At 44.5% G+C, this 27,976-nt stretch overlaps 1 protein-coding gene across 1 annotated transcript in view; it reads right to left on the reverse strand.

The window, feature by feature from the left end:
- The window catches only part of LOC138647684 (scm-like with four MBT domains protein 1), a 150,643-nt gene that overhangs the window by 18,060 nt on the left and 104,607 nt on the right, over positions 1-27,976 (reverse strand). The window contains exons 9-17 of the mRNA XM_069736878.1: positions 26,867-27,020; positions 26,308-26,390; positions 24,015-24,141; positions 21,275-21,388; positions 18,373-18,412; positions 17,319-17,380; positions 14,172-14,308; positions 11,999-12,108; positions 2,197-2,372 (exon numbers count right to left, since the gene is read on the reverse strand). Of these exons, the coding sequence (XP_069592979.1) occupies positions 2,197-2,372; positions 11,999-12,108; positions 14,172-14,308; positions 17,319-17,380; positions 18,373-18,412; positions 21,275-21,388; positions 24,015-24,141; positions 26,308-26,390; positions 26,867-27,020 (1,003 nt within the window). The remainder of the gene's footprint in view (positions 1-2,196; positions 2,373-11,998; positions 12,109-14,171; positions 14,309-17,318; positions 17,381-18,372; positions 18,413-21,274; positions 21,389-24,014; positions 24,142-26,307; positions 26,391-26,866; positions 27,021-27,976) is intronic.

Here is a 27,976-nt window from a genome sequence, read left to right on the forward strand (position 1 = left end):
TGCAAAGAAAAAAAAAAGCAAAAATTATTTGACTCTCCAGGAAAACAAATTCTTGAGCCATTAAAAGCGTGTGCAGAATAAAACACAAAAAAGGTGCCTGGTCAGGAACAGGGGAAAATGGTCAGATCCTAAGCTGGTTAATGAGTAATCGCCTTTGTAATTTTGGTTCCATAAATCAATAGAAGATTTGAAAATAAGAACATTTGCAATACATCTTACCATTAGAGAAATGTGCTTATTTCTTCCCCTTGGTTAATCTTTCACTCTCAATTCAAGGGTAAAATCTCCACTATGTGATTTTACCCAATACGGAGATAGAATCTTAAAAGCAGCAAATCTCATCTCCTATGAAAAGGGAACTAGAGGCAGACCGATATCTGCTGCAAGTTCTCCTGAAAAGAGTTCTATGGAAAATTGTACGGCTATGTGCATACGTTACATTTTGGACTTGGTGAGAAAAACGTGCAGAATTTTACAGTAACAGCAAAGTGCATGACATTTTTTTCAATCCGATGCAATTGTTGCTCATTTTTTCCTTGTAGATTTGCAGCAGATTTCAACCATATTAAAGAGTGGGGGAAAATAAAAATAAAAAACAACTTGTTTTACACTGTGTGTTTCTTCCCAAACACATCAGGATTTGAAGCAGTAAATTCTGCTGCAAATCCTGCACGTGTGAACGTGGCCTATAAGTCAGCTCCTGTACTTATAATGTAAATAACTGTTTTAACTGAAGATCGGTTTTACCCAATAATTTTCAGAATGAACGATCAGTCCAGAAGGAGAAAGAAGCAGATTTTGCTCATGCAACACATCGCAAGATTTCTTGTTTTAACATGTACTATTATTATTTATTAATTATGAAAGAATTTAAAGCAACGTTTACTCTTTAAACAGATTTTCAGGTTTATTGTTTTTCAGTCCATTGTTATTTTTATGTACAAGTCAAACACCGTTGGCCTTGCCTACTGGCACACTAGCGCCAGCTCACTGCTACCACTGGTTGATACGGTAGCAGCTCTGCCATCATGTGACTGCTGCAGTCACTGGCTTCAGTAACCGCTGAACCCATGATAGGCTGCAGTGGTCACAAAGTCTGTGTTACGTCCATGCAGAAGCCATATTAACAAATAACCAATGCAGCAACAGTCTCTGTGCCGGAACAGCACATGGTAAATGACCAGACCATTTTACAGTCCAAGAGACATAACTCAGCCATATGAGGGCTAGTAGTTGGACACAAATCATTTCTGGCATATCTTTTATGGATTTCTGGGGGTAGGGTGGGGAGAAAAGCAATAGTATAAATAACAAGATCTGTGTATTCTATTGGTCGGTATAATGATTGTGTTACAATTTTTTATTTTTATTTTTTTTATGTTTTATTAGTTTCACAAAATAGAAACTCTAAATCATTATAAAAAAAAAAATTGACTTGATGCATTCCAAAAACACAAAATTTTTTCTATAGGAGTATTTTTTTTTTTTTTTATAAATATCTTGTATTAAAAAAAAAAAAAATCACAGATCAGGGGTGCATTGTCAAGTCCTAAAATTCTATGCATGCTTATGATGCAGGGGCAAACATGAGCCCACAGATGGAGCCCCCAGCAAGTCACCCGCTTCACCCAACAGCGGACACCCACACAACACTTATTGCATAGTGACAGAAAACCACTGTGCTGTGAAATATGGCCTATGGTTTCAGCAAAAAAAAAAACAAAACACAACAACCTGTTAATGTGTCCAGCCAAGGGCAGCGTGACCTTGCTTACAATTTTCCTTTTAACGTGCGTACATAATATTTGGGAACAGGGCAGGACTTAAATGATTTTAATCAAATATGAGCAGAAGTAATTCAAGAGAATTCTTTTAAAGAGAACCTGTCACCAGAAAAAGCTGTTATCCTGCAGGCTAACAGCTTTATTCCTAGTGACAGGTTCCCTTTAAGAGAATCTCCTTTTTAATTTTCCCCTTAGGTCTGGTTGAGACATCCATATTTCATGGTACGGATAAAAAGCGTACTGCCAAGACTGACCGCAATCGTAGCCTTATAGGCAAACTGTATATGAGGTTGTAAGTTACCGTTAGGAGACCTGCGGTCAGACTGAGCATTGAGGTCCTTTTACAGATCGTGAAATATGGCCATCTGTGCCCCACCAGACCGGGAGGACGGCAGGCACTGCTGATACTTACTGTACTTAGTCTTTGTTAGCACTGAACAGTTCTCAGAGCACTGATCATGAACCATCAGAGGTCCAAAGAGATTTGGGCAACATTCAAGTTTAATACAGGTTTTCCGACAGAACTCCGACACCTGATCCGATGTTCTCACCAGCTCCACTGTCGCACGGTATGTTTTTCCTTTATATCTGAAAAGTGAAAAAACAAAAATACAAATCAGAACTTGAAAAGATAAATTGAAACTAATTAATATATTTTTTTTAAATGATAGATATATATTTTTTAACATAATGAAGAGGCTCTGCCAGCTCAATATGCTGCCCTGTGTATGGAAAATATTACAGCTACAGTTTCGTATTCCTAGTAGCCAAAATGGCACAAAAAAAAAAAGAGTTGCGTCATTTAGCCAACAGGGATCACAACTCCAAGACTGCAGTTTTCTTTCAGTGCTTTTTTTTGTCCCATTTTGACTACTAGGAGTACAGACTGGTCACTTATAAAAGCATTTGTCACAGATTTGTGCTGCCCAAACGATAAACAGCATGAATCAACTTAAACCAGACTGTAAATGTGTGGCCAGGCGCTAACTCCGATGCCCCAGCATCCTGGAAAAATAGGGATTTTTGTGTGTACTCACCGTAAAATCCTTTTCTCCGAGCCAGTCATTGGGGGACACAGGACCATGGGTGTTATGCTGCTGTCACTAGGAGGCTGACACTAAGCTGAGACAAAAAAAGGTTAGCTCCTCCCCTGCAGTATACACCCTCATGCTGGCTTCCAGAGACCCAGTTCAGTGCAAAAGCAGTAGGATAATAACAAAATATCAAGTAACAGAGTATAACATGTCAACAAAACAGTCAAAAACTAAAAAAGGTAACGAGCCGTAAGGCTACCAGGGTGGGTGCTGTGTCCCCCAATGGGTGGCTCGGAGAAAAGGATTTTACGGTGAGTACACACAAAAATCCCTATTTCTCCTTCGCCACATTGGGGGACACAGGACCATGGGACGTCCCAAAGCAGTCCCTGGGAGGGAAACAATACAACCAAATAACTCCGTGTACCATCTGACAACAAATGCGCAACGGCCGCTTGCAGAATACGTCTGCCAAGGGCCGCGTCCGCAGAGCAGTGAATGTGGACATTGTAGTGCTTTGTGAAAGTATGCAGGCTGGACCACGTAGCAGCCTTGCACACCTGCTCCGCTGTAGCCTGGTGCCCGATGGCCCAGGAAGCACCCATCGACCGAGTGGAGTGTGCTCTAATCCCCGCCGGGATAGGACTGCCCCTGACCCGATAGGATTCCTGGATAGCAGATCGAATCCATCTGGCTATCGTGGCTTTAGACGCAGCCAAACCCTTTCTGTGACCCTCCGGGAGCACGAAAAGGGCGTCCGATTTTCTGAAATGAGCCGTTCTGGAAATGTACCTCCTAAGAGCCCGTACCACGTCCAGGGTATGAAGGGCTTTTTCAACTCTGTGTTTTGGCTGCGGGCAAAAAGAGGAAAGAATGATGTCCTCGTTAAGGTGAAAAGATGAGACCACCTTAGGAAGAAAGGCCGGAGAAGGGCGTAGGACTACCTTGTCCTGATGGAAGGCAAGAAAAGGAGCCCGGCAGGATAAAGCGGCCAATTCTGAGACCCATCTGATAGACGTTACGGCTACGAGGAAGGCAACCTTCCAGGAGAGGACAGAAAGCGGAACGTCCTGAAGGGGTTCAAATGGAGGTTCCTGAAGAACCCCCAGGACCAAGTTGAGATCCCAGGTCTCAAACGGCATTCTGTAGGGGGGTACCACATGGGAGACCCCCTGAATGAAAGTCTTGACTTGAAGGTTGGCAGCGATCCTGCGTTGGAACACGGATAACGCTGAGATCTGACCTTTGAGGGAACTCAGTGCCAAGCCGGAATCCAACCCGGACTGAAGGAAATCCAAGATGCAAGGGATTGAGAAGACTAGCGGAGGGTGACCTCGGAGCCTGCACCATGAGAAGAAGGTCTTCCAGGTGCGGTGGTAAATGGAAGCGGAAGACGCCTTGCGAGCGCTTAGCATGGTGGGAATGACCTGCTGAGAGAAACCAGCTCGAGTTAGAATCCAGGTTTCAACAGCCACGCCATTAAACGTAGGGCCCCTGAGCTCTGGTGGCAGATCGGTCCATGGTGAAGCAGGTCTGGGCGGTCTAGTAACCGCCAGGGGACGTCGGCTACGACCTGAACGAGCTCCGCGTACCAAGCGCGACGCGGCCAATCTGGGGCGACCAGAATGACCGGAACACCCTCCGTCTTGATCTTTCGGATCACCTTCGGCAGTAAGGGAAGTGGAGGAAACACATATGGGAGTTGAAACTGATTCCAAGGGAATATCAGCGCGTCCACTCCGATGGCCTGAGGATCCCGAGAACGCGCAATGAAGTTGTGGACCTAGGCGTTCAATCTGGACGCCATCAGATCCACGTCCGGGGTCCCCCAGCGAAGGCAGATCTGTCGAAAAACCTCTGGATGGAGTTCCCACTCCTCCGAGGAAAGGCCCTGGCGGCTCAGAAAGTCCGCCGCCCAGTTTCCGACTCCGGGTATGTGCACCGCGGAAATGGTGGAATGGTTGGTTTCGGCCCAACGAAGAATGTGGGAGACTTCCTGCATCGCTGCCCTGCTGCCCCCTGGTGGTTTATGTAAGCCACCGCTGTGACGTTGTCCGATTGGACTCGTATTTGGTGACCCGCGAGCAGGGCGTGAAAGCGACTCAGGGCAAGTCTGATCTCACAAATCTCCAGGATGTTGATAGGGAGCCTTGACTCCCGAACTGTCCAACGGCCCTGGGCAGAGTGGTGAAGAAACACCGCACCCCAGCCAAGGAGACTGGCGTCGGTAGTTACCACTAACCAGCGGATCGGGAGAAAGGAATTCCCCTGGAGAAGAGATGGACCCAGGGTCCACCGTACAAGAGATTGTCTGATCCGCGGAGACAACGGGCAAGGACGGTCGAGAGATGAGAGACTCCTGTCCCAGTTGTCCAGCAGAGCCTGTTGCAAGGAGCGGAGATGGAGTTGAGCGAAAGGAACCGCTTCGATTGCTGCAACCATCTTTCCCAGGATTTTCATGGTAAACCGAATGGGTCGCAGGCGAGGATGGCAGAGCGTTCGGGCTCCTTGCTGAAGCGCTTGGGCCTTGGACCGAGGAAGCAAGACCAGACCCCTTGAAGTGTCCAGGATCGTTCCCAGAAAGGAGATCCGTTGGGCAGGAACGGGAGAGGACTTGTCCAAGTTGATCAACCAGCCCAGGCGCGAAAGAGAATCCAAGGTAATGTGGACGCTTGCCTCGCAGGCCTGATAAGACGGACCCTTTATGAGGAGGTCGTCTAAGTAAGGCAACACGACGACTCCTCGAGAATGAAGAATGGCCATGACAGCCACCATGACCTTCGTGAATACCCTGGGTGCCGTGGCAAGACCGAAGGGTAAGGCCGTGAACTGGAAATGGTCCTCTAGAACGGCAAAGCGGAGGAACCTTTGATGTGGCGGGAATATTGGAATGTGAAGATAGGCATCCTTGATATCTATCGATGCCAAGAATTCCCCTCTTTCCATCGAGGAGATGACCGACCTGAGCGATTCCATCCTGAAGTGTCGTACTTTTACGCACTTGTTCAGGAGCTTCAGATCCAAAATGGGGCGCACTTTCCCGTCATTTTTTGGCACGACGAAGAGGTTTGAGTAGAAACCTTTGAACTTCTCGTGTTCCGGAACCGGAACAATGACCCCGCACTGGCGGAGGGAGTGAATGGCGCAAAGGAGGGCGCGAGACTCAGCTCCCGAACTGGGGAGACGAGAGGGAAAAAAACTGAGTTGGAGGAGGAGCGGAGAACTCTATTTTGTAGCCAGACGACATCAGATCCCTGACCCATTCGTCGTGAACGACGGAGATCCAGGCTTGCTGAAAAAGAAGTAGGCGTCCGCCTACTCTGGTGGTATCGACTGGCGCCAATCCCGAGTCATTGAGAAGGGAATCTGGGGGGTCTAGAACCTCTGGCCCTGGGCTGCCTAGGCTTTCCTCGCCAGGACGGATTCGGCCTGAAAGAGGGACGAACGTCTCTGTCTGAGCGAGCGGATCGGTCCCATCTGGAAAAACCTGCAGGATTGGACCAGGCTGGGCTGGTACGAAAGGGCCGAAAGCGAAAATATGGCTGGCGCTGGAAGGCCGCCTTGGGCCTCTGTTGGGGAAGGAACTTGCTCTTTCCCCCTGTAGCGTCGGAAATAAGCTGGTCTAGCTTTTCACCACAAAGACGCCCGCTCTGAAAAGGGAGAGAAATCAGAGATTTTTTAGAGGAGGAATCTGCGCGCCACTCTCGGAGCCAAATAGCCCTTCTGATAGTGATGGCGTTTGAGGCCGCCGATGCTGCGCAATTCACTGCATCGAGAGAAGCGTACATCACGTAATCACCAGCCATGGCTATCTGTTTAGCAAGGTCCGCCATCTCAGATGGGAGATCCTGTTCATGAATGGATTTCGCTAGAGCATCCGCCCAGGAAACCATTGCCTTGGCCACCCAAGCCGCGGCGAAGGAGGGAGATAGGGAAGAACCTGAGGCTTCGTACACTGAGCGAGCTAGGGAATCTAGCTGGCGTTCAGTGGGACTCTTAATCGAAGCGCCTTCCGGAACGCATAGGAGCGTTTTGGAAGCAAGGCGCGAAACTGGGGGATCTATTAGTGGGGGATCTGTCCAGTCTTTCACGAGATCTGCTGAAAAAGGGATACTTCGATACCAGGTCCTTCTTACCCGTGAAACGCTTATCCGGACGCTCCCTGTGTCGCCTGACTATATCCAGAAAATCTGGGTGAGAGGCGAAGGTCTTATGAGAATGCTTGGTTCTAGTAAAGGAGACTGCGTGGTCCGGAGCAGAATTAGAGTCATCGTCCACTTTAAGTGCGTGATTGACGGCTACAATGAGTGAGTCAACCGTAGATCTAAACTCCGGAGCCTCCGGGTCTAAGGATACATCAGACTCATATTCAGAGTCGTGAACGCTGCGAGCCCCCAAGGAGGGTGAGTGAGAGGTGGAGCTGCCAGAAGCTGAGTGGCGAGATGAGCGCTCAGGAGAGGTAGTGCGGATCTGTTTTCTGGATGACCGTGCCTCTTTCCGGAGAGAGCGGCCCCTGCTGGCCGACGATTCCCCTGCTACGGAGGGATCTCTTAACACCTGTAACGGATTGTCCCGTTCCCCAGGAGGGTTTTGAATGGATTTGATGGCATTGGCTAAAAAATCCACGGACTGCGAAAGTGACGCGACCCACGCGGGGGGACTAGGTACGCCGGAGTCGGTGGCGGTGGAGGGCTCCTGGGCACATGGGGCATCGCAGGCTGAGCAGAGGGGGGAACTTTGAGGCCGAGGAAGTGGAGCCTGGCAGGTGGTACACGCAGAAGACACTTACCCCGATGGAGCAGCTGCTGCACAAGGGGCCTGAGGTGAGAAGTGCCTGGGGTGAGAGACAGGGACGGTGCAGGGGTTGGGAAGCCTCCTATCCACCAACCCCAGAAAGGGGGGTGGAGAGGAACCGTCCACCACCTGAATCAGCCGCAAAAACAGTGGTGATGCAGAGTGGGCTGCACGGACGCCACGGGTAATAGTGCCTCTGTACAGCCGAGGGTGAAACCTGGTGGACAGGGCTGATGTCCGGCAATAAAAAGGCCTGGCTGCAGAAGAGGATACTGGAGGTAAAACACCAGTGCTCGTCTGTACTTCGTGGGGAGATCGGCGCCCGTGAAAGGGACCGTCGCCCAAAAGGGTCAGCTCAGGCAGTGGCTCCCACGTCGCAGGAGAGGATACGGAGAGGTGAAACTCCCGTGCTCGCCTGTTGTTGGTTCGGGGGAGATCGGAACATGAAAGAATCCGTCGCCCCCTTCGTCCGGTTAGAAAGTAAAAATCAGTGTGCCTCCTACGGACACTAAGCTTGAACTGGGTCTCTGGAAGCCAGCATGTGGGTGTATACTGCAGGGGAGGAGCTAACCTTTTTTTTGTCTCAGCTTGGTGTCAGCCTCCTAGTGACAGCAGCATAACACCCATGGTCCTGTGTCCCCCAATGTGGCGAAGGAGAAAATCAGGTTAAAGAGTTGGCCGGGAGCCATAGGAAGAGCCCTGACTAGTCCTGGGCCAGCCCCGTACGGCTTCTTATCACATCGCTTTAGCCGATGGACAGGTCTCTTATTTGTGTACATGGCGACCTGTCAAACTGGAGTTGGGTGGGAAGAAGCCGCCCAGGGACAGCGCTGGGCCATGCTAGTCTGTTCCTCCTATCGCTCCTGTCTGACTATTTAAAATCGCTTTTATTTCCAAAACGCTGCAGTCTGGCTGCCAGGCCCTGATTGATGCTGCCAGTGGGGGGGGGGCAACATGAACCAAGCAACAGGCTTTCCTAAAAACTAAAACAACGGTTATTCTTTAATGTAATAAATCAATAATATACATGAAAACAGGAAACTTTGGGATATATATAATCTGTTTCTTTCTCTGTCAGAATTGGTCATTATCAAAATGGTCAAGTCTGAGGTAAAATCTGTACTCAGTGAAGATGGATTTCACCATTACTGAGATAGAAGGTGGCAGCTGCTACTGATAAGATTATATCTAGCTAGGAAGGTGAGGAGGATCCACAGCAGCTGCCATCTTCTATCTCAGTAATGGTGAACTCCATCTTCACCGAGTACAGATTTTACCTCAGACTTGAGCATTTTGATAATGACCAATTCTGACAGAGAAAGAAGCGGATTTCTCTGACAAGATAAACTACAAAAGTTAAAGTTGATTATCTTCATGTTTATTATTGATTTATGAAATAATGAATTAAAAACAGTTCTGCTTTGAATCCTCCACACTGTCTAAAAAATAAAGTGCAATGTGAAGATAAAAAAAAAAGAAATTAAATTATTTTCTCCCCCAACCCCCCCTCCACCCAGGAGCTGAGGTATGATCATTCAGAGCAGGGAAAAATTTATAAAATTGTCTCCGCACAGGAATACTTTATTTAACACATCCAATTGTGGAAATCATTATTAGTAGATCTATTAAAATCAACTAAAATTTAACTAGGTTTATGAAAAAAAAAAAAAAAAACCCTTTAGCCCCTTTCCGATATTGGGTGTAATAGTACGCTGATGTTGGACTCCCCAGTTTGGTGTGGGCTACAGCGGTTAGCCCACACCTTTCCGGGCACATGACAGAGGCACATGTCAGTTGTATATATCAGCTAACAGCTGCGGGTGGAATTGTGATCCACCTGCGGCTCTTAACTAGTTAAATGCCGTTGACAATTTCTGAAAGCAGCATTTAACTCGCGCTTACCGGAGGCGGGTCACTAATCCCACCCATCAGTGACCCTGTCAAATGATCACGGGTCACCAATGGGTTGGCATGACAAACAGAGGTCTCCAGTAGACCTCTATAGTTGTCATATCCGGATTGCTATGAGCGTCACCCTGTGGTCGGCGATCATAGCAAATGAGCATTTCTGCTACACACAGGCGATCTGATCATCGCCTGTATGTAGCAGAGGAGATCAGATAACTGCAGCTTCTAGTCTCCCATGAAGACAACTGAAGCATGTAAATAAAAAAAAAATAAAAAATGTTTCTAAAAATGTTAAACATTTTAAAAAATTTAAAATAATTTTTGCCCCATTCAAAATAAAACAAAAAAAAAAATTACATTTACACATATTTGGTATCGCCGCGTTCAGAATCGCCCAATCAATATAAAAAAAAGAATTAACCCGATAGCTAAATGGTGTAATGGGAAAAAAAATTTAAAACATCAGAACTACGTTTTTTGGCCACCGCTACATTGCAATAAAATGAAATAACAGGCGATCAAAAGATCGCATCTGCACCAAAATGCTATCAAAAACATCAGCTCGGCACGCAAAAAATAAGCCCTCACTTAGCCCCAGATCATGAAAAATGGAGACGCTACAGGTCTCAGAAAATGGTGTATTGTTTTTTTAACCAAACATTGGATTTTTTTTTTCACCACTAGCAGAAAAAAGAACCTAGACATGTTTGGTGTCTATGAACTCGTAATGACCTGGAGAATAACGGCAGGTCAGTTTTAGCATTTAGTGAACATGGTTAAAAAAAAACCATTTCACCGCAATTGACATTTTTTTCCGTTTTTCCAGTACGACATGTTCAATCCAAATGGTGTCTTTCCAACTTGTCCCGAAAAAAAAAAAAAAGGAGACTTCACATGGCCATATTGACAAAAAAAAAAAAAAAAAAAAGCTATGGCTCTGGGAAGAAGGGGTGCAAAAAATGAAAACGCAGAAACTAAAATACCCCTGCTCGTGAAGGGGTTAAGGCAGGGGTACAGAACCTACACCCCCCCCCACACTGAGTTGGGCAGAAACCCAGCTATACACATGCCTGTCACAGCAGTCACTGAACTCCGCAGGGGCCGGCCACTCACTAACCAATGTGCACTTTCGCTCACTGCAGAGGACAGCTCTCACTGGTTATTTCAGGCTCATTTCATATAAAAAGAGTCACGCTACTAAGGAATTAATAATGAAACAAAACTTACAACTCTGGTAACCCCATAATTATACGGACCTGAACAAACATGTTACTAGGTATCGGTTACCAGGTCTTTATTTTTTTTTTTTGCACAATCACAGAAAAACGAGACCCAAAAGACAATGACTCAATTGCTCTTTTTTCGCCATTTCTCTTCGATTGGGATTTTTTCTCAACATTTTATTTCTTTATATGGTGAAATGAATGATGTAATTCAATACTACTAGTCATCTTACAAATATACAAGTCCTTATATGGCCATGTCAACAGAAAAATAAATGAAAGCGATAGAAAGAAAATTGGATGTGTCCTAAAAAGGTACCGTAATCAGTCAGCAGGTTTTGCTAATCCATAGGAGAGCAGCATGTCATAGGGGCAGAGATGCCGATTCCAGTGATGTGTCACTTACTGGGCTGCTTGCTGTTTTACTAAAACCACAGTTTTTTCTTCTGCAGATCTGGCAGTTCTCTGAATGCTGAGCTCTGTATAACCCCACCCACAGTCCTGATTGCCACCTTTCTGCCTATGCACAGTGTACACAGAAAGTACACCAATCAATGAATATTGAGGACTACCTGGCAACAGGTTTACTAGTCCACTAGTGATATAATCACTGCTTTATCAGCAGGAGATTATCAAAACTATACTAAGCAACCCAGCAATTGACATTACTGGAATAAGGGTCTCTGCCCCTACATTATGCTGCTCTCAGATAAAGTGGTAAAACCCTGGTGATTATTCCCTTTAAGCATTAACATGCTACTTATGATTTCCATAGTGAATGATCTTTAGAGCACTAGAACAGCTAAGCAAGGCCAGGGGGGAAGGGAGGGAGAGAATGCTCACCAATCTAGTCTGCTTTCATATATCTATGACAGATATGACGACAATCTATGGAAACCACAAGAACCTAAACATTATCACTATCAAGGGATTAGGTGATAATTAGGGATGAGTGGACCCGTAGAAGTTCGGTTTGGATATGAGAACCGTACCCGAACTCACCCTCTCTCTCCTCGCAGACCTCCCCCGGAACTCCGAACATTGCAACGAACATTCGGAAGAAAACGTGTTTGGCGTTCAGCACTGGACACTAACTGTCCGACATGAACCCCCGAACTTTTAAGTTTAGGTTCCCTCATCTCAAGTGACGAACAACAAACATTTGTATGGAGAAACAATAGACCCATCAGATTTCTACTAAAATCTTATGCATCAAGCTTGTATGATGATAGCAGTATGGATAAGAGGCGCTCACTTGGCTTTCAGTATCTCCGCACGTTGAGGCCACAACGGTTCATCCTGTAATTCCAATTCCCGTAGAACTCTGCTGGGCTTGTACGCGGCATTGATGACTAATGATAACACCTGTGGTTAAAGACAAACCGAGTCACAGCGCTTTCAATATTTGTAGAGAATTCCTTGTAAATGTAAGCATTACAGACCAAATATACTCAAGGTAGAGCCATGATTACAGGGAACCAACGAACAACAATCACAGGTCGGAAAAATTACTTTAACTAAAATTCTATTAACATCATTTTTCCAATAAACATTTTTTAAAGGCATCTATATGAACACCGTACTGAAATATGACGTACATGTACATTACGTGTATGGCTGTATGAAGTGTGGAGTGAGCCCAATCCATACACTATGGCTGCCACCTGTGTCATACAGCTGGCTCCTGATTAATTAATTGGAGGTAGTATTGGCAGTGGCTTATTTAATAACTTAGGGCTTGTGCAGATGACCGTATCATGGATCCAAGTGCGATCTGACAAAACCCCAGTCCGAGAAGAAAATTTACAGCATGCCCAAGTTTCACCTGATATTCAGATCGCACTCAGCCACACAAGTCAATGAGTGCAAGGAAAACATCGGACTGCACTCAGATGACATCGAACTCTGACAGCTCTCCAGCGACCAACTATGCGACGTCCCCGGGTAACCAGGGTAAACATCGGGTTACTAAGCGCAGGGCCGCGCTTAGTAACCCGATGTAAAAAAAAAAAACAAAAAAAAAAACACACACTACATACGTACATTTGGGTGTCTGTCGCGTCCCCTGACGTTCTGCTTCCCTGCACGGTCAGCGCCGGCTGGCCGTAAAGCACAGCGTTGACGTCACCGCTCTGCTTTACGGTCGGCGCTCACAGTCAGTGCAGGCAAGCAGAACGTCAGGGGACGCGACAGACACCCGAATGTAAGTATGTAGTTTTTTTTGTTTTTTTTTTTACATTTACACTGGTAACCAGGATAAACATCGGGTTACTAAGCGCGGCCCTGCGCTTAGTAACCCGATGTTTACCCTGGTTACCCGGGGACGTCGCATAGTTGGTCGCTGGAGAGCTGTCAGCGTTAGATGCAAGAGCGAGTCCCCATGACTGGAGATGTGGAAACCTGAACAGTAAAGTTTGGGGTCTGTACCGAACACATACTGTTCAGGTACAGACCCCGAACACTGACTTCTCAAGGAAGTTAATCTTACGGTTCGGGTTCACCACCCCGATCACCAAGTGTTTCTTGCTCTGTCATCTGCATGACGAAAGAAAACGATAGCAAGATCGCTCAGCGTGCCTACGCTGCCATTATTCTCAGCAGTAAGAGTCCGGTTAACACGGGACGAAAAACTGCAGAGAACGATGAGGTTTTATGCCGTATAAAAGATCATTACACCCGATGAATGAGCAGCTTGCACGTTCATTAAAGGATTGGCAGTCTGTTTACTCAGCAAGATAATCATGAAACCCACTAATGGTCTGACGTTTTTATTTCGTAGAAACCCCTTTCCAGTTGTCATTTCATTATCAAAGGCTGCATTACAAAGAAAGATGGCACCTATACAATAGGGAAAGAATCCCAACATTCACAATAGGTGATGGTCAAAGCTAACTTCCTCCCCCTCTCTACTCAGTGATCTCTGCATAAGAGATCTGCGAGAATGGCCACAACACAATCTAACCAAATCAATGAGTAATCTCCAGACTGCGGGGTCCGTGGTCCTTGCTGCAGTAACTTGTCTAAATACTAGAAGAAATCAAGGCAAGATGACTGTCCCCACATTAATATATTGGAAATAGAATTAAAAAAAACACATTACAAAAAATAAATACCGTATGTATCACAATGAGGTTTTAATTATTACAAATGTAAAAAACTGATTACTTTAATGAAAGGATTGTTCTGCATGGAAACAACTAGGCAATAACTGGGGTCATCAGGAGGTGTCCACACTGAATTTCAATGCTTTTTTTTTTTTTTGAGATTACTAGTATACACTGACCACTCCAAGGTAGTAGTGAAGCACTGATTGCCAACATACTGCCTGCACTTTCATCCACTGCATTAGTGCAGGACAAAATATTGGCCCATAACAATCTGAGTACCGTAATTAGTCTTCGCATATGTTCTTCTAGGTTGCGCAGTACCTCTTTGAGGACCAAAACACAGTTTCCCGGACCAACAGACTTGGGCAGCTCTGCTATCCTTCCTTTGTTTAGATAAGGACCCGAGAAGCAGCGATGATTGAAATAGATCTTGGGACAGAGATATTTCCCATTAGATGCTGTGTAAGAAATGCGAATAAGCAAACATTTAACCAGATTGTGTATCTTTGTGTTGCATATGCTACATATTGTTAGGATTTATGGTGTTACAATCACTTCTATAAGTAAAGGGTATTTTTACATTAATCATGTAAATATGTACTTATTTCCATAACACTGATACATTTTGTCACAAATAGAATAATTTATTTTCACATCTGACATTCCTTTTAATGCAATCAACAGATTAAGGTGACCCAATAACAAAACGCAGCACAAAATGTTGTTGTTTAACAATCCAATTAAGAATGATTGTGTGATGTCGCTTCCATACTAGATCTTCATGTCATTTTTTTGGTATTCAAAATCAACAGTAAGTGACTTTATTAATTGTCAATGTACAATATAATAAATTTCTTTTTACACAGGGCTTAAGTTTTATGCAAGATCAGGTATAAAAGAAAACTTACACTTTTAAAAAGGTCTTCATCCACTTATCCACATACAGCAAGAAAAGAATGAGTAGAATGTGGCGGAACACACAAATTACTAAATTATTCATTTGATGTTACTATTGTGCTTCAGTTAAGTGTCCACCTTATTCGGTTACACTAAATCCAGCCCTAATGTTTCTGACCATTTATTCACCACTTTAAAGACAGTCAATTAGGCCTCAAGGACTTTCTGTTTTTCTTAAAGGTTATTCTCAAGATCTCTAAGAGTATGTGCACACGTTCAGGATTTTTCACGTTTTTTTTTTTTGCGAAAAAAACGCATTGCGGTAAAAAAAAACCCAGCATGTTCATTAATTTTGCGGATTTTTCGCGTTTTTCCCGCTATTTAATGAATTGGGAAAAAACGCGCAAAAAAACGCATTAAAAAACGCGCAAAAACCTTACGCGGATTTCTGGCAGAAATGTCCTTTTTTTTGTCAGGAAATTTCTGCAAGAAATCCTGAACGTGTGCGCATATCCTAATTGGTAACATTTCAAAGTTGTTTCTGCAATTTGCATATTTCCCAGAGGAGCATTGCTGCTTTAAGTCTCCTTATCTCAGCATGCCAAGAATGTCAATCTCCACAAGGAGAAACGATACTTCTTGGATAAAGTGGTTTCTGAAAATACTGTGAAATTTAAGTCTTATTAAAAATTTTCTCCTGTCTCAAGAACAGGAATTTGTTATTGTATTGTTTACTGCTCGTTACCCATGTTACCAGACACCATGCAATCTACAAGAGGTGGTCGGTCTCCTAGACAAGGAATGCAGCGCTTACAAGCTTTTCTTAAATAGATCTAATGTTGGACAGATATAGCATGATCCTGCTAGTTCCCATCTGCTCCGCCAATGCTGCAGAGGCAAAACTGCCTGAGCTTAAAGAATGGGAGCGTGCAGAGTTCAGGTCAGCAGTGCAACCATGCCACAGGTACAAACGGCCAATAATCAGGAGCACACCCAGTCTCCGGCAAGTAGGAAGAAGAGGGGCTGGGGAGCGGTACACTCCTGAAAACAAATGAGGAGAAAACCCTTTAAAAAGGGAACCGGTCATGTAGAATAATGCTATTAATCTGCAGTTATTGGCATTCAGACACCCTGCAGTGCTGGCACCGAGAGCCCCACTGCCTGGAGAAAATGAACTTTATATCCCCCGGCAGTGGGGCGGCACCAGCATGGTTTCAGTCAAGGCTCTGAACGGTATTAGCTGCAGATTAAAGGGAACCTGTCACCCCCAAAATTCAAGATGAGCTAAACCCACCAGCATCAGGGGCTTATCTACAGCATTCTGTAATACTGTAGATAAGCCCTTGATGTATCCTGAAAGATGAGAAAAAGAGGTTAGATTATACTCACCCAGGAGTGGTCCGGTCCGATAGGCGTCGCGGTCCGGTCCCTCATCTTCTTATGATGACGTCCTCTTCTTGTATTCATGCTGCGGCTCCGGCGCAGGCGTACTTTGTCTGTCCTGTTGAGGGCAGAGCAAAGTACTGCAGTGTGCAGGCTCCGAGAAAGGTCAGAGAGGCCCAGCGCCTCGTCATTGTAAGATGGGAGGCCCCGGACCGGACCACGACACCCATCGGACCAGAACCGGACCGGGACCGCCCCTGGATGAGTATAATCTAACCTCTTTTTCTCATCTTTCAGAATACATCGGGGGCTTATCTACAGCATTACAGAATGCTGTAGAAAAGCCCTCTGATACTGGTGGGCTTAGCTCACCTTTTATTTTGGGGGATGACCGGTTCCCTTTAATAGCATTATTTTACACGACCTGTTCCTTTAAAGGGTGTTATTTTTTTTTTTCAGGAGTGCACAGGGACTCGGGTGTCAGAACGCTATTAACCTACAGATTAGCGCGGTTTTGTTTTACACTACAGATTCCATTTACGACAGATATTTTTTTGGGGGGGAACCTATTTATGCACAATTCATGGGGTTGTGAAGTTAGGTAACTTCACACTGATCAGGGAATGTACATTTGACTAATACAAAATAGCTCTAAGACCGTCATCTATGCAGCAGAGATCCTATTGAATTACATCTGCCGATTCATAGAGATTTGAGCTGCAAGAGTTAGGTGCCGTCCTGATTGGGTACACCTTGTCGTCAGGAGATGGCTTTTATGCTCTTTCGATCAAAATAATGCCAACTAACTACCCCATGTTATTTACATGTACTATTTACTTTCTGCAGATTATTTGCTTCTTTAGTTTTTATCTTGGGTTCAGCCTGTTAAATGGCCAGTGTGAATGTGCGCCTATGCACTGCACTTCTACCAACATGTGTTCCGGCTCTTTTTTTTGGGTTTTGATATAAAACAGCCCTAAAGCCTTTCTTTAGCTGAAATCCTGGTTATTGAATTACCTAGAATTTTTTTTTTTTTTTTAGAAATATCAAATATATTAGGATTGGCAATATTTTTTGCTTAGAGTAAGAGGCAGTCGCTATCGTTTCCAATCTATGGTATTGTATTACTATAGTGTACTTTGTTCGGATACACAATGAATTAGGAAAGTAAAAAGACAAATAGCTTACTGGTGTTGCCAGTTGCAGCATCTGACCCGTTCACTCCATGCCCATTCTTAGCAGGCAAACCACTAGAAGAAAATAGGGAAAGATTTTCTGCAAAGAATAAAATATGCAACCAGGGAAATTGTGAGGCTGGGATTAGCAGGTTAAAGATGGATTCTAGTGCTGAGCGAATGGGCTCGGGTAAGGTGTTATCGGAGCATGCTCGGGTGCTATCCGAGTGTCTTTGGCGTGCTCGAATCATATGTTCCTATGTTCTCACGGCTGTTCGACAGGCGAAACACACTCCACCATGACCCTCCATTATGGAAGGTTTATCATATAGGTTAATACTTTTGATATTGCCAAGTTGGTGCCAACAGCATTTAGCCATGATGGCAAGGAGGTTTCTACCACCACCAAAACCAAGAAAAACAAACTAATTGCTACCCATTTTCTAAATCCAATTCCCATTACTGCATAAGCACACTTTTTTTTTACGCTGCTCAAAAATAATGAATATTCAAATGCAAAACGCATCAGGAAACTTTTTTGGTAAAAGTTTTCGGAGAAGACATTTATTTGTGCTTAGTTCGAAACAGATTCCATCAGGACCCGCTTCAAAAGGAGTGACGGGCAGTTTTTATTTTCCCCTCAACATATAAAAAAAACTTGCTCCAAGCACCGAACATATGAACAGCAAAGTGATTTTACAGGAGAAATGAATAGGAAGAGTTTTTCATCAAGCATTTGAGTGACTTAAGAAAAAAAAAATGTGCATGTCCTTAGAACCCTACATACCAGAAGTTATAGCACAACCATAGTGGAGTCATGCGACGGATCCGAGGCTAGGCTGTGGTTTCCATTTATAAAAGAAACCCATGACGGTTTGAGGTCAGGAGAAGAGAGGGATAGCTAATCTGCAGTAAAAGCTGGTCAGAATATGGTGTGTATTAGTAGGAAGAAGTTCAGCCACATATTTTAACTGAGAATTGCTGTCCGCGAGGACCAACATGTAATAAATGCCATGTACAGTAAATATGGTGTAACTGTGTGCAGACCTGCACATTTCATTACTTACAGCTTCTGAGAATTACTGGCAGTCTTCTTACGAGGTTTCGCTATGGAAAATAAAAAGCGCAACAATTAGATTTCTATGCACATTATTCTTCCAATTTTAGATCAGCAAAAATATTGTGACTATCGGCATAAAGAACAGACAAAGAATAGTTAGACGGATGTTTTTGGTCATACTATATATACAAATTGATATAGGATTATTTCTATTTTACTCAAAAGGCGCCATTAATTCTACATCGCTTTACAGACATTATCATCACTATCCCCATTGGGGCTCACAATCTAGATTCCCTATCAGTAAGTCTTTGGAGTGTGGGAGGAAACCGGAGAACCTGAAGGAAACCCACGCAAACACGGGGAGAACATACAAATTCCTTGCAGATGTTTTCCTTGGTGGGATTTGAACCCAGGACCCCAGTGCTGAAAGCAACAGTGCCAACCACTGAGCCACCGTGCTGCTCATACAGCTCATTAATAACACACAGCAACCAGGCAGTCCAGTTATAGCAATGATAAAAAGCAGCGAGCACTCCCCTTATATACACAGTGGACTCAAAACTATTCTTTTTGGCCTCTACTAGCCAAATAGTACAATATCCATGCCAGCTGCATAAGACGAGTCCCCAAATGATGCTGCCATAAGAGAAAGCGGCGTAGTATGACAGATTTGTTTCTCCACTTGACCCGAAAAAAAGTCAGAGCTGACAGATCCAAAGAGATTCACCAATATGTGAATTCTGATCATTATTTTGCAGCCATTTTGTTTTAAAGTGGATCTGCTTTCCAAATCCTCTGCAGTATGTAAAGACTGCATGTTATAGGAACAAGTCTATTCTATTAACCCCTTCATGACCTTGGGATTTTCCATTTTTCCGTTTTTGTTTTTCACTCCCCTCCTTCCCAGAGCCATAACTTTTTAAAAATTTCCTGTCAATTTGGCCATGTGAGGGCTTATTTTTTGCGGGACGAGTTGTCCTTTTGAACGACATCATTGGTTTTACCATGAGGTGTACTAGAAAATGGGGAAAAAAATTCCAAGTGTGGTGAAATTGCCAAAAAAGGGCAATTCCATGCGTCTTTTTTTGTTTGGCTTTTTTTTTAGGCTCACAATGCTAAAACTGACCTGCCATTATGATTGTCCAGGTCAGTACGAGTTCATAGACACCTAACAAGTCTAGGTTATTTTTTATCTAAGTGGTGAAAAAAAAATTCCAAACTTTGCTAAAAAAATAAATAAATAAGAAATTGCGCCATTTTCCGATACCCGTAGCGTCTCCATTTTTCATGATCTGGGGTCGGGTGGGGCTTATTTTTTGCATGCAGAGCTGAACTTTTTAGTGATAGCATTTCGGTGCAGATACGTTCTTTTGATCGCCCGTTATTGCATTTTAATGCAATGTCGCAGCGACAAAAAAAACAAAACGTAATTTTGGCATTTCGAATTTTTTCTCGGCACGCCGTTTAGCGATCAGGTTAATCCTTTATTATTGATAGATCGGGAGATTCTGAATGCGGAGATACCAAATATGTGTATATTTGATTTTACTTTTATGGTTTTATTTTGAATGGAGCGAAAGGGGGGTGATTTAAACTTTTATATTTTTTTTTTATTTCATATTTTTTTAAACATTTTGCCATGCTTCAATAGCCTTCATGAGAGGTTAGAAGCTGGCATACCCTGATCGGCTCTGCAACATAGAAGCGATCATCAGATCGCTCCTATGTAGCTTAATTACAGGCTTGCTATGAGCGCCGACCACAGGGTGGGGCTCACAGCTAGCCGGGATCAGTAACCATAGAGGTCTCAAGGACCTCTATGGTTACTATCCTGACGCATCGCTGACCCCCGATCATGTGACGGGGGTCGGCGATGCGCGCATTTCCGGCTGCGCCGCTGAAGCGGTAGTTAAATGCCGCTGTCAGCGTTTGACAGCGGCATTTAACTAGTTAATAGCGGTGGGTGGATCGCGATTCCACTCACCGCTATTGCGCTCACATGTCAGCTGTACAAAACAGCTGACATGTTGCGGCTTTGATGCGGGCTCACCGCTGGAGCCCACATCAAAGCAGGGGTTCTGACCTCGGACGTACTATCCCGTCTGAGGTCAGATAGGGGTTAAAGCACCACTCCAGCGGTTTTTTTTTTACTTCACTGCTGGAGTAACGCTCTAAATGCAATTCTCCTGCCCTATCTTGCACTCCCCTTCAACCGCCTTCATTGTTTCCCAGCGCCGCTCCCATCTAAAAGTGACCTGTCAGCAGCTCCATTGATTCATGGAGTGGTGTGTCAGAGGTCACTTTTCAATACAAGTCTATGAGAGCCTCATTCTGGCCTCGTTCTGGTTCTCATACACTCGCATCGAGATCTTGCGACGTAGTTTCCAACTTCCAGACAGTCAGAAACTGCACTCACGAGATGGAGTCTTGGGACCAGAGCGGTGAAGTATATAACTGGGGGCTTAGATTTAAAGCGCCACTCCAGTGCTGAAAAAACAAACAAACAACAACAACAAAAAAACACTGGAGTGGTGCTTAACTAAAACAAACACCTAAAGAAATGAACTGGGATACAAGTTGGTATGCATGCAACATCTAGGTGCACGTTCACACTGACTACTAAAACCTACGATAAAAAACCAAAGTGAGCAAACACCCTGCAGTAAATAAATAGCAATAGTGCATGAATATAACATAGGGTACTAGGTTAACATAATTAATAAAAAATCCAGGGGAGCGTACTTCCCTCATGAAGACAATGGGCTCACAACTATGTATTCTTTAATTGTTCAAACCAAATACAATTTTTTTAGCAGTTGATAGGAGGAAGAATCTGTCCCTGCAATGTTAGGTAAAATACTTCTACAATAGATGGTTCTGTTGTATAGCAATGTGTGAAAATTTACCATTTGTAGGAGGTGGGGTACATAACGGGTGCCCATTAGTTTCACACCATCCCATTGGAAAGATGTCCGTGGATTCCAGATGCACAACGCACTCTGGAACCGGAGCCGTCCCACCTAGTGAGCAATACAATATAAACATTACTACATTTATTAGGCTAAAGCCTCCATACCGCTTATGGCTGTCAGCTCTCAGACACAGTTGTTTCCTTTATAAGAGCTGCTTGCCAAACAACTCTAGGGGTGGCTTATCTCAGGGAGAACAAAAGGATCAGCAGTCCAAAATCAGATATGCCAGATCCTTAACCGACCAACAATTATCAGACTGTCGGCCAAAGGATCTTGCGATCCCCACTCACACGCAAGCAGCTTTCTCCATAAAAGTCAATAGAGCGCGGTGTCATGCCCTACATAGGAGACGCAGTAAGGACTGCGAGATGCTTCCTTCAGCTCTTTCTATAATGTTCATTGACTTTTAAAAAGGAAAACAGGCCAGGATTAGTGATCAGATGAGGATCACAAGACCTCAGAGTCCTCCAAGTAATCAATGATCCACAGAGGTGCGAACCGCACCCAACACGCATTCAAACGTGACAAGTTTTTCAATTGGAGACCACTTTAGGAAACGTTTTTTTTTTTTTTTTTAGGCAAAATGTTTCATTTCAAAAATTATGCCAAACCCTTCAGGAAAAGTTTTTTTCCTCCTGGAGCATTTCTTACACAGAGAAGGAAACAATCATTTGATCCCTTGCTGATTTTGTAAGTTCGCCCACTGACAAAGACATGAACTGTCTATAATTTAAAGGGTGGGTTAATTTTAGCATTGAGAGATAGAATATCAAAAATAAAATCCAGAAAATCACATTGTATAAATTAAATAAATTTGCATTTTGCAGTGAGAAATAAGTATTTGATCCCCTACAAACTATTAAGAGTTCTGGCTCCAACAGACCAGTTATAGGGTACGTTTCCACAGTCAGGAATAGCTCAGGACTTGACGCAGGTGAAATCTGCATTCAAGGTCACCTGCATTTTTGATGCGTTTTTTCCGCACACATTTTTTCATTGCATGTTTATTTGTCACTTGAAATAAAGCTTATTGAAAGTTGGCTTCTGGGAAAGAAAAAGTAGTGATTTTCTGTTTGCAGATAGGGTACGTGCACACAGTCTGGACACTGTGGGTTTGACGCTGCAGCTGTACACAGCATCAAACTTGTAGCATTACCTGATCATGGAAACATACCCTTAGGCCAGTCTCACACGTCCAGATAATTCCGGAACCGGAAAAATCGGTACCGGAATTATCCGTGTGCTTACCTTGAACATCAGTGTGACACACGTGCGGCAGCCGTGTGCCGACTGGGTACCACACGGAGCGTGCAGGAGACAGCGCTAGAGATAAGCGCTGTCCCCTGCATCTGGTGCTGAAGCCGCCATTGATATCTTCTTTCCAGCAGCGTTTGCTAGAGAGAAGAAATGAAAAATCCTTTTTTTTTTTTTTTTTCGTGTTTAAAATAAAGATCCCTGTCCCCCTCCCCCCCCCGTTACTAAAATACTCACCCGGCTCCCTCGAAGCGTCCTCTCCGCGCCGCACCTTCTCCAGTATGAGCGGTCACGTGGTGCCGCCCATTACAGTCATGAATATGCGGCTCCACCCCTATGGGAGGTGGAGCCGCATATTCATGACTAATCGGCGGCACCATGTGACCGCTCATACAGGAGAAGCTGGTGCTGAGAGGAAGCTGTGAGGGAGCCGGGTGAGTATTTTATTAACAGCGGGCGGGCGCACAGGGGGTGGGAGGGGGGAGGGGACAGGGATCTTTATTTTAAACACGAAAAAAAAAAAAAGGATTTTTCATATCTTCTCTCTAGCGAACGCTGCTGGAGAGAAGATATGAATGGCAGCTTCAGCACCACGTTGGGGGGACAGCGCTTACTGTAGCGCTGTCTCCTGCACGGCACACGGACTGCACACGGACAGCGTCCGTGTGCGGTACGCGTTTTACACGGACCCATTGACTTTAATGGGTCCGTGTAATCCGTGCGCTCCCACGAATACTGACATGTCTCCGTGTTTTGCACACGGACACACAGTCCGTGAAAACACGCTGACATGTGCAGAGAGACATATTGATTTCAATTTCAAGTGTCTACGTCAGTCAGTGTCTCCGGTACGTGAGGAAGCTGTCACCTCACATACCGGAGCCACTGACGTGTGAAACCGGCCTTAGACGCTCCTAATCAACTCGATACCCGCATTAAAGACAGCTGTCTTACATAGTCACCTATATAAAAGATTAATGTCCACAGACTCAGTCAGACTAACCTCTACAACATGGGCAAGACCAAAGAACTTTCTAAGGATGTCAGGGACAAGATCATAGACCTGCATTTATCTCCACTGTTCTGTGGTTCTATAAAGCCAGAGCTGTCAATAGAGATAGAGGGCAAACAAGTAGGTGGGAAGGAGCACTGAACTGTTTGGCCACACCAAGGGTCCACTGAGAGCCAGTGCTTAGTTTGAACAGTCATTCTGTGCTGACAGACTCCCTTTCAGTAGTGAAAATTAAAAATGTAAACTCCATTTATTAAGGATCTCCGGACCTGAACTTGAAGGCTTAATAGAAATATATGAGGCTGTCAAGTACAGGTCAGGAGGCCTTAGGCCAGTCCATGCATTAGAGTCCATACACAGATGTCTGAAGGAGGCTTTATACTCAAGTATAATTTAAAGGACCAAGACCTTCCAGCTGGAGCCAGATGTAGAGGCCGGTGACCCTCGTTACAGTGGCGACACAGATATTCTGCGGTTGAAAAGGATTAACAGCCTCAAGCTTCATGCGTTCCAGAAGAACATGTTCATTCTTTGCCTACGAAGAAAAGGAGTCAACATTTAATCACCTCTAAAATACCACACCAGTGCTCATTTTATTTTAAGTGTTGCTTCTAATCTAAGGTCCCTGACCCGACTCTTCTACTCACCTGCCGCAGTCTTCACCTTTTATCACTACCGTTCCCATTGATCTCTGGCAGTGACCTGCCGGATAGCTTCAGTGTTTCCTGGCTGATCCGGAGGTCACTTTTCTGTCCCTCAAATATTGCATTGAGAGCTTGTGACCGTTACCTCCGACTTCCAGACGGTCAGATGGCGTTGTGGGATAGGAGCAGCGGCAAGAAAAAAGGTGAAGGTGCCAGAGGGCGAGTACAAGACTATGTTCAGGGACCTTACATTAGAAGCACAACACATTTTTACACTGGCCTCTAGGATTTTATACTAGAATCTCCTACTATCCGATCTCTCCAGAAGATCTTTCAGCAATGAAAGTTCTCTCTATACAGAGTAGATAACACAGAGCCCATCATTTACAATAGGGGCACAGCTCACCCCCTCGCCTGCACTTGTCCTGATGCTCTGATTAAAAGCTCAGGAGACTTGAGCATACGTTAGCGATGTGTTAGATACATTGCGGTCAATGGGTGCACTAACGGATCCGTTACACTGCGTTAGTGGCGCTATGTAACGGATTCCGTTAGCGGACTGCCACTAACGCAATGTGAACCTGATGAACGAACGTGCTCCGATAAGGCGTTATCTGAGCATTCTCGAAACATATGTTAGAGCCCCGCGGCTGCATGTCTCTCTGCTATTTGACAGCAGCAACACGTGCGGTGACGGTCTGTCTGTTAAGAAATCCCCGCATGTGTTGTGGCTGTTGAATTGCCATGAGACATGCTGATTTGCTGGTAACTGCAGGCAATAAAACTAGATCTGTTAACTTTGTCAATTCATCCCCATTGTAAGAGTATATGGAGCTCAGGGGTCTGACTATTCATTACCTTCCCATAGCGGTTTGCTCGGGGAAAGATGAAGATAAAAGTTGAATTTAATTACACTTTTTAATTGCAAAGCAGCAATTAATATGCATCACGATAATGGGTGTTATTTTGGCTACAGGACACAGATACCCCAAGGAGTCTTTAAGGAATTAAAAGTAGGACATAGTCACAAGCAAGTCTGAGAGCCAGACTGCACAAGCAGAAATTATACACCACTCCCTCCCTCATCCAAAAAAATAAAATAAAATTATATGTCCTGGAGATAATGTACCGGTAGATCTATATTTCGCCACTAGATGACACTGCAGGACACGCTGTCAGAAATCCAAAAAGTTCTAATGTGTACAAGAGCGTTCTGCAGCCCGCACATTATTACCTGTCAGCAGCCACTTTAGGCCGGCAAGTGGCCAACAGTAGTATATGTAGAAAAACAGCACAGGAAAGTATCTGCTCCCATTGCCATTCACAGTAGAATGTTCTGAAACATTTGTTTGACAAGAATCTTTAACCGGTGCTGGGTTGTTGCTTTTTGTTTTGTCTTTTTAGCACATCTAGAAGGATACGGACAAGGCTTGTACCCCACCTCTAGTTATCCATCATTCTGATATTTACCGTATATCTTATCTGGTTTATATATCTCTCATTTATAATTTGTCTTTTTACAAATCTCATCTGACATTTTTTTTTTGCCTGAACTGCATATTTTTGGTTAGAGAGCTATGGATACCTATGTAAAAGAAAAAATATATGGGATTCCTGGCCAAAAAAAAAAAACATTCTTTCAAGCAAAAGAATTACCGTATATGAGATTTATAAGTAGACAATTATATATCTGAGAGTCATAAAACAGATAAAATATGCAGTAAGTATCAGATCGATAACCAGACTCTAGATGTGGGGTACAAGCCTTCGTGTACAGGCTCTGCATCCTTCTAGATATGACGTTAAAACAACCCACTCCAAGACTGTGCACACAGCATGCACCCCCCCCCACTGCAGCGTTCTGTCCATTTTTGCACAACGATGGACTCCATTACTTATTGGAGAGGAATGATCTGCATTTTCCACTACCGCCGTGCCATGCTTGCAGGCTATGGCTTCTGTTTCCTTTATCCTGCTAATAAAGACTGTTCTGTACATCTGGCGTAAAATGCAAGAAAGTCTGGAAACCTGCGAAGATTCCACAGTGAAAATCTCACCTCGGGGAAGCAACTGTCAGGAGCCGCATGAGCATTGCAGTGAGTCAGATACTTATCCCAGTCAAAGGCCTCTTCTGTATAACCTGGACAAAGCGAGACATGTTACCTAGATTTCACAGACACAGAAACAGACAACCTAGGAATGCGACAGGCAACACAATGGACGGTTATAGAATCTTCAGTTAAAATGGCCATTACATCAATAATAGACAAAAACCTTCAACACATCGGAGAACGACATTTATCAGTTTTTACACTTCTACTAATACCCGCCCAGCACCCGGTCATCCTAACTCCAAGAAACTAGCGTCATATCCTCATAAGGGGCCACGGACATTATCAAAAAATACTAAAAAATGTATTAAAAGTCACATTAAAGGGAACCTGTCACCAGTTTTGTCATATAGCAACTAAAACCATTTACATTCCCTTTATCAGACTTGTCCTTTTTTATGTAGTGTAAAGTCTTTTTCAAATCTATTATTTAGCTTATCGAGATACAGATAGCTAAAGAAAGCATCCAAAACAGACATATTTTTTGTTTTTTCTATGGCCTTACCAGGAGGGGTCCGAACGGTCAGGCCCATCTTTACACTCCAACGTGTAGGGAGAATTTGTGGGCTATTCCTGTGGCACACCATGGACTGGGGACTCCTAGAGGTCTCTGGCCTTAGATCGTCAAGTTCAACCAGAAAATACTGGTTATTGAAGACCTGGAAGACAGAGGCACACAGGTTTATCGCTTTACGTTTTCAGCTGTTTTTAAGTGGCATATTTCTTACTGTTTTTAAAGGGATTATCCAGATCTGTGATGAAAATCCCTGTAGACTTCTGAATCCTCACAGGGTGGTCAGATTCTCCAGTGCTGGTGACGAGAGCGGGTGGTCATGTGACTGCAAATATACTATATAATTGTCTAAGGGTCACTTCCGTCTTTCTGTTCTTCTGTCTGTCTTTCTGTCTGTCACGGATATCCATTGGTCGCGGCCTCTGTGTCATGGAATCCAAAACGCTGATTGGTCTCGCCAGCTGCCTGTCATGGCTGCCACGACCAATCAGCGACGGCCACAGTCCAATTAGTCCCTCCCTACTCCCCTGCAGTCAGCGCCCGGCGCCCGCTCCATACTCCCCGCAGTCAGTGTCCGCTCCATACTCCCCGCAGTCAGTGTCCGCTCCATACTCCCCACAGTCAGTGTCCGCTCCATACTCCCCAGAGTCAGTGTCCGCTCCATACTCCCCACAGTCAGTGTCCGCTCCATACTCCCCACAGTCAGTGTCCGCTCCATACTCCCGTCCAGTCACCGCTCACACAGGGTTAATGCCAGCGGTAACGGACCGCGTTATGCCGCGGGTAACTTACTCCGTTACAGCCGCTATTAACCCTGTGTGGCCAAGTTTTTACTATTGATGCTGCCTATGCAGCATCAATAGTAAAAAAATCTAATGTTAAAAATAATTTAAAAAAAAAAAAAATCATTTTATACTCACCTTTCGCGACACTCCGGTGACCGCTCCATGCAAGCGGCAGGTTCCGGTGCTAAGGATGGTATGCGACAAGGACCTGCCATGACGTCACGGTCTTGCGCGCCTGCACGAGAAGGACCTGCCATGACGTCACGGTCATGTGACAGCGACGTCATCACACCCTGGGACCCTCGGATCGGAAGGT

The sequence above is a fragment of the Ranitomeya imitator genome, chromosome 8, assembly GCF_032444005.1.
Source record: "Ranitomeya imitator isolate aRanImi1 chromosome 8, aRanImi1.pri, whole genome shotgun sequence".
Lineage (NCBI taxonomy): Eukaryota > Metazoa > Chordata > Amphibia > Anura > Dendrobatidae > Ranitomeya > Ranitomeya imitator.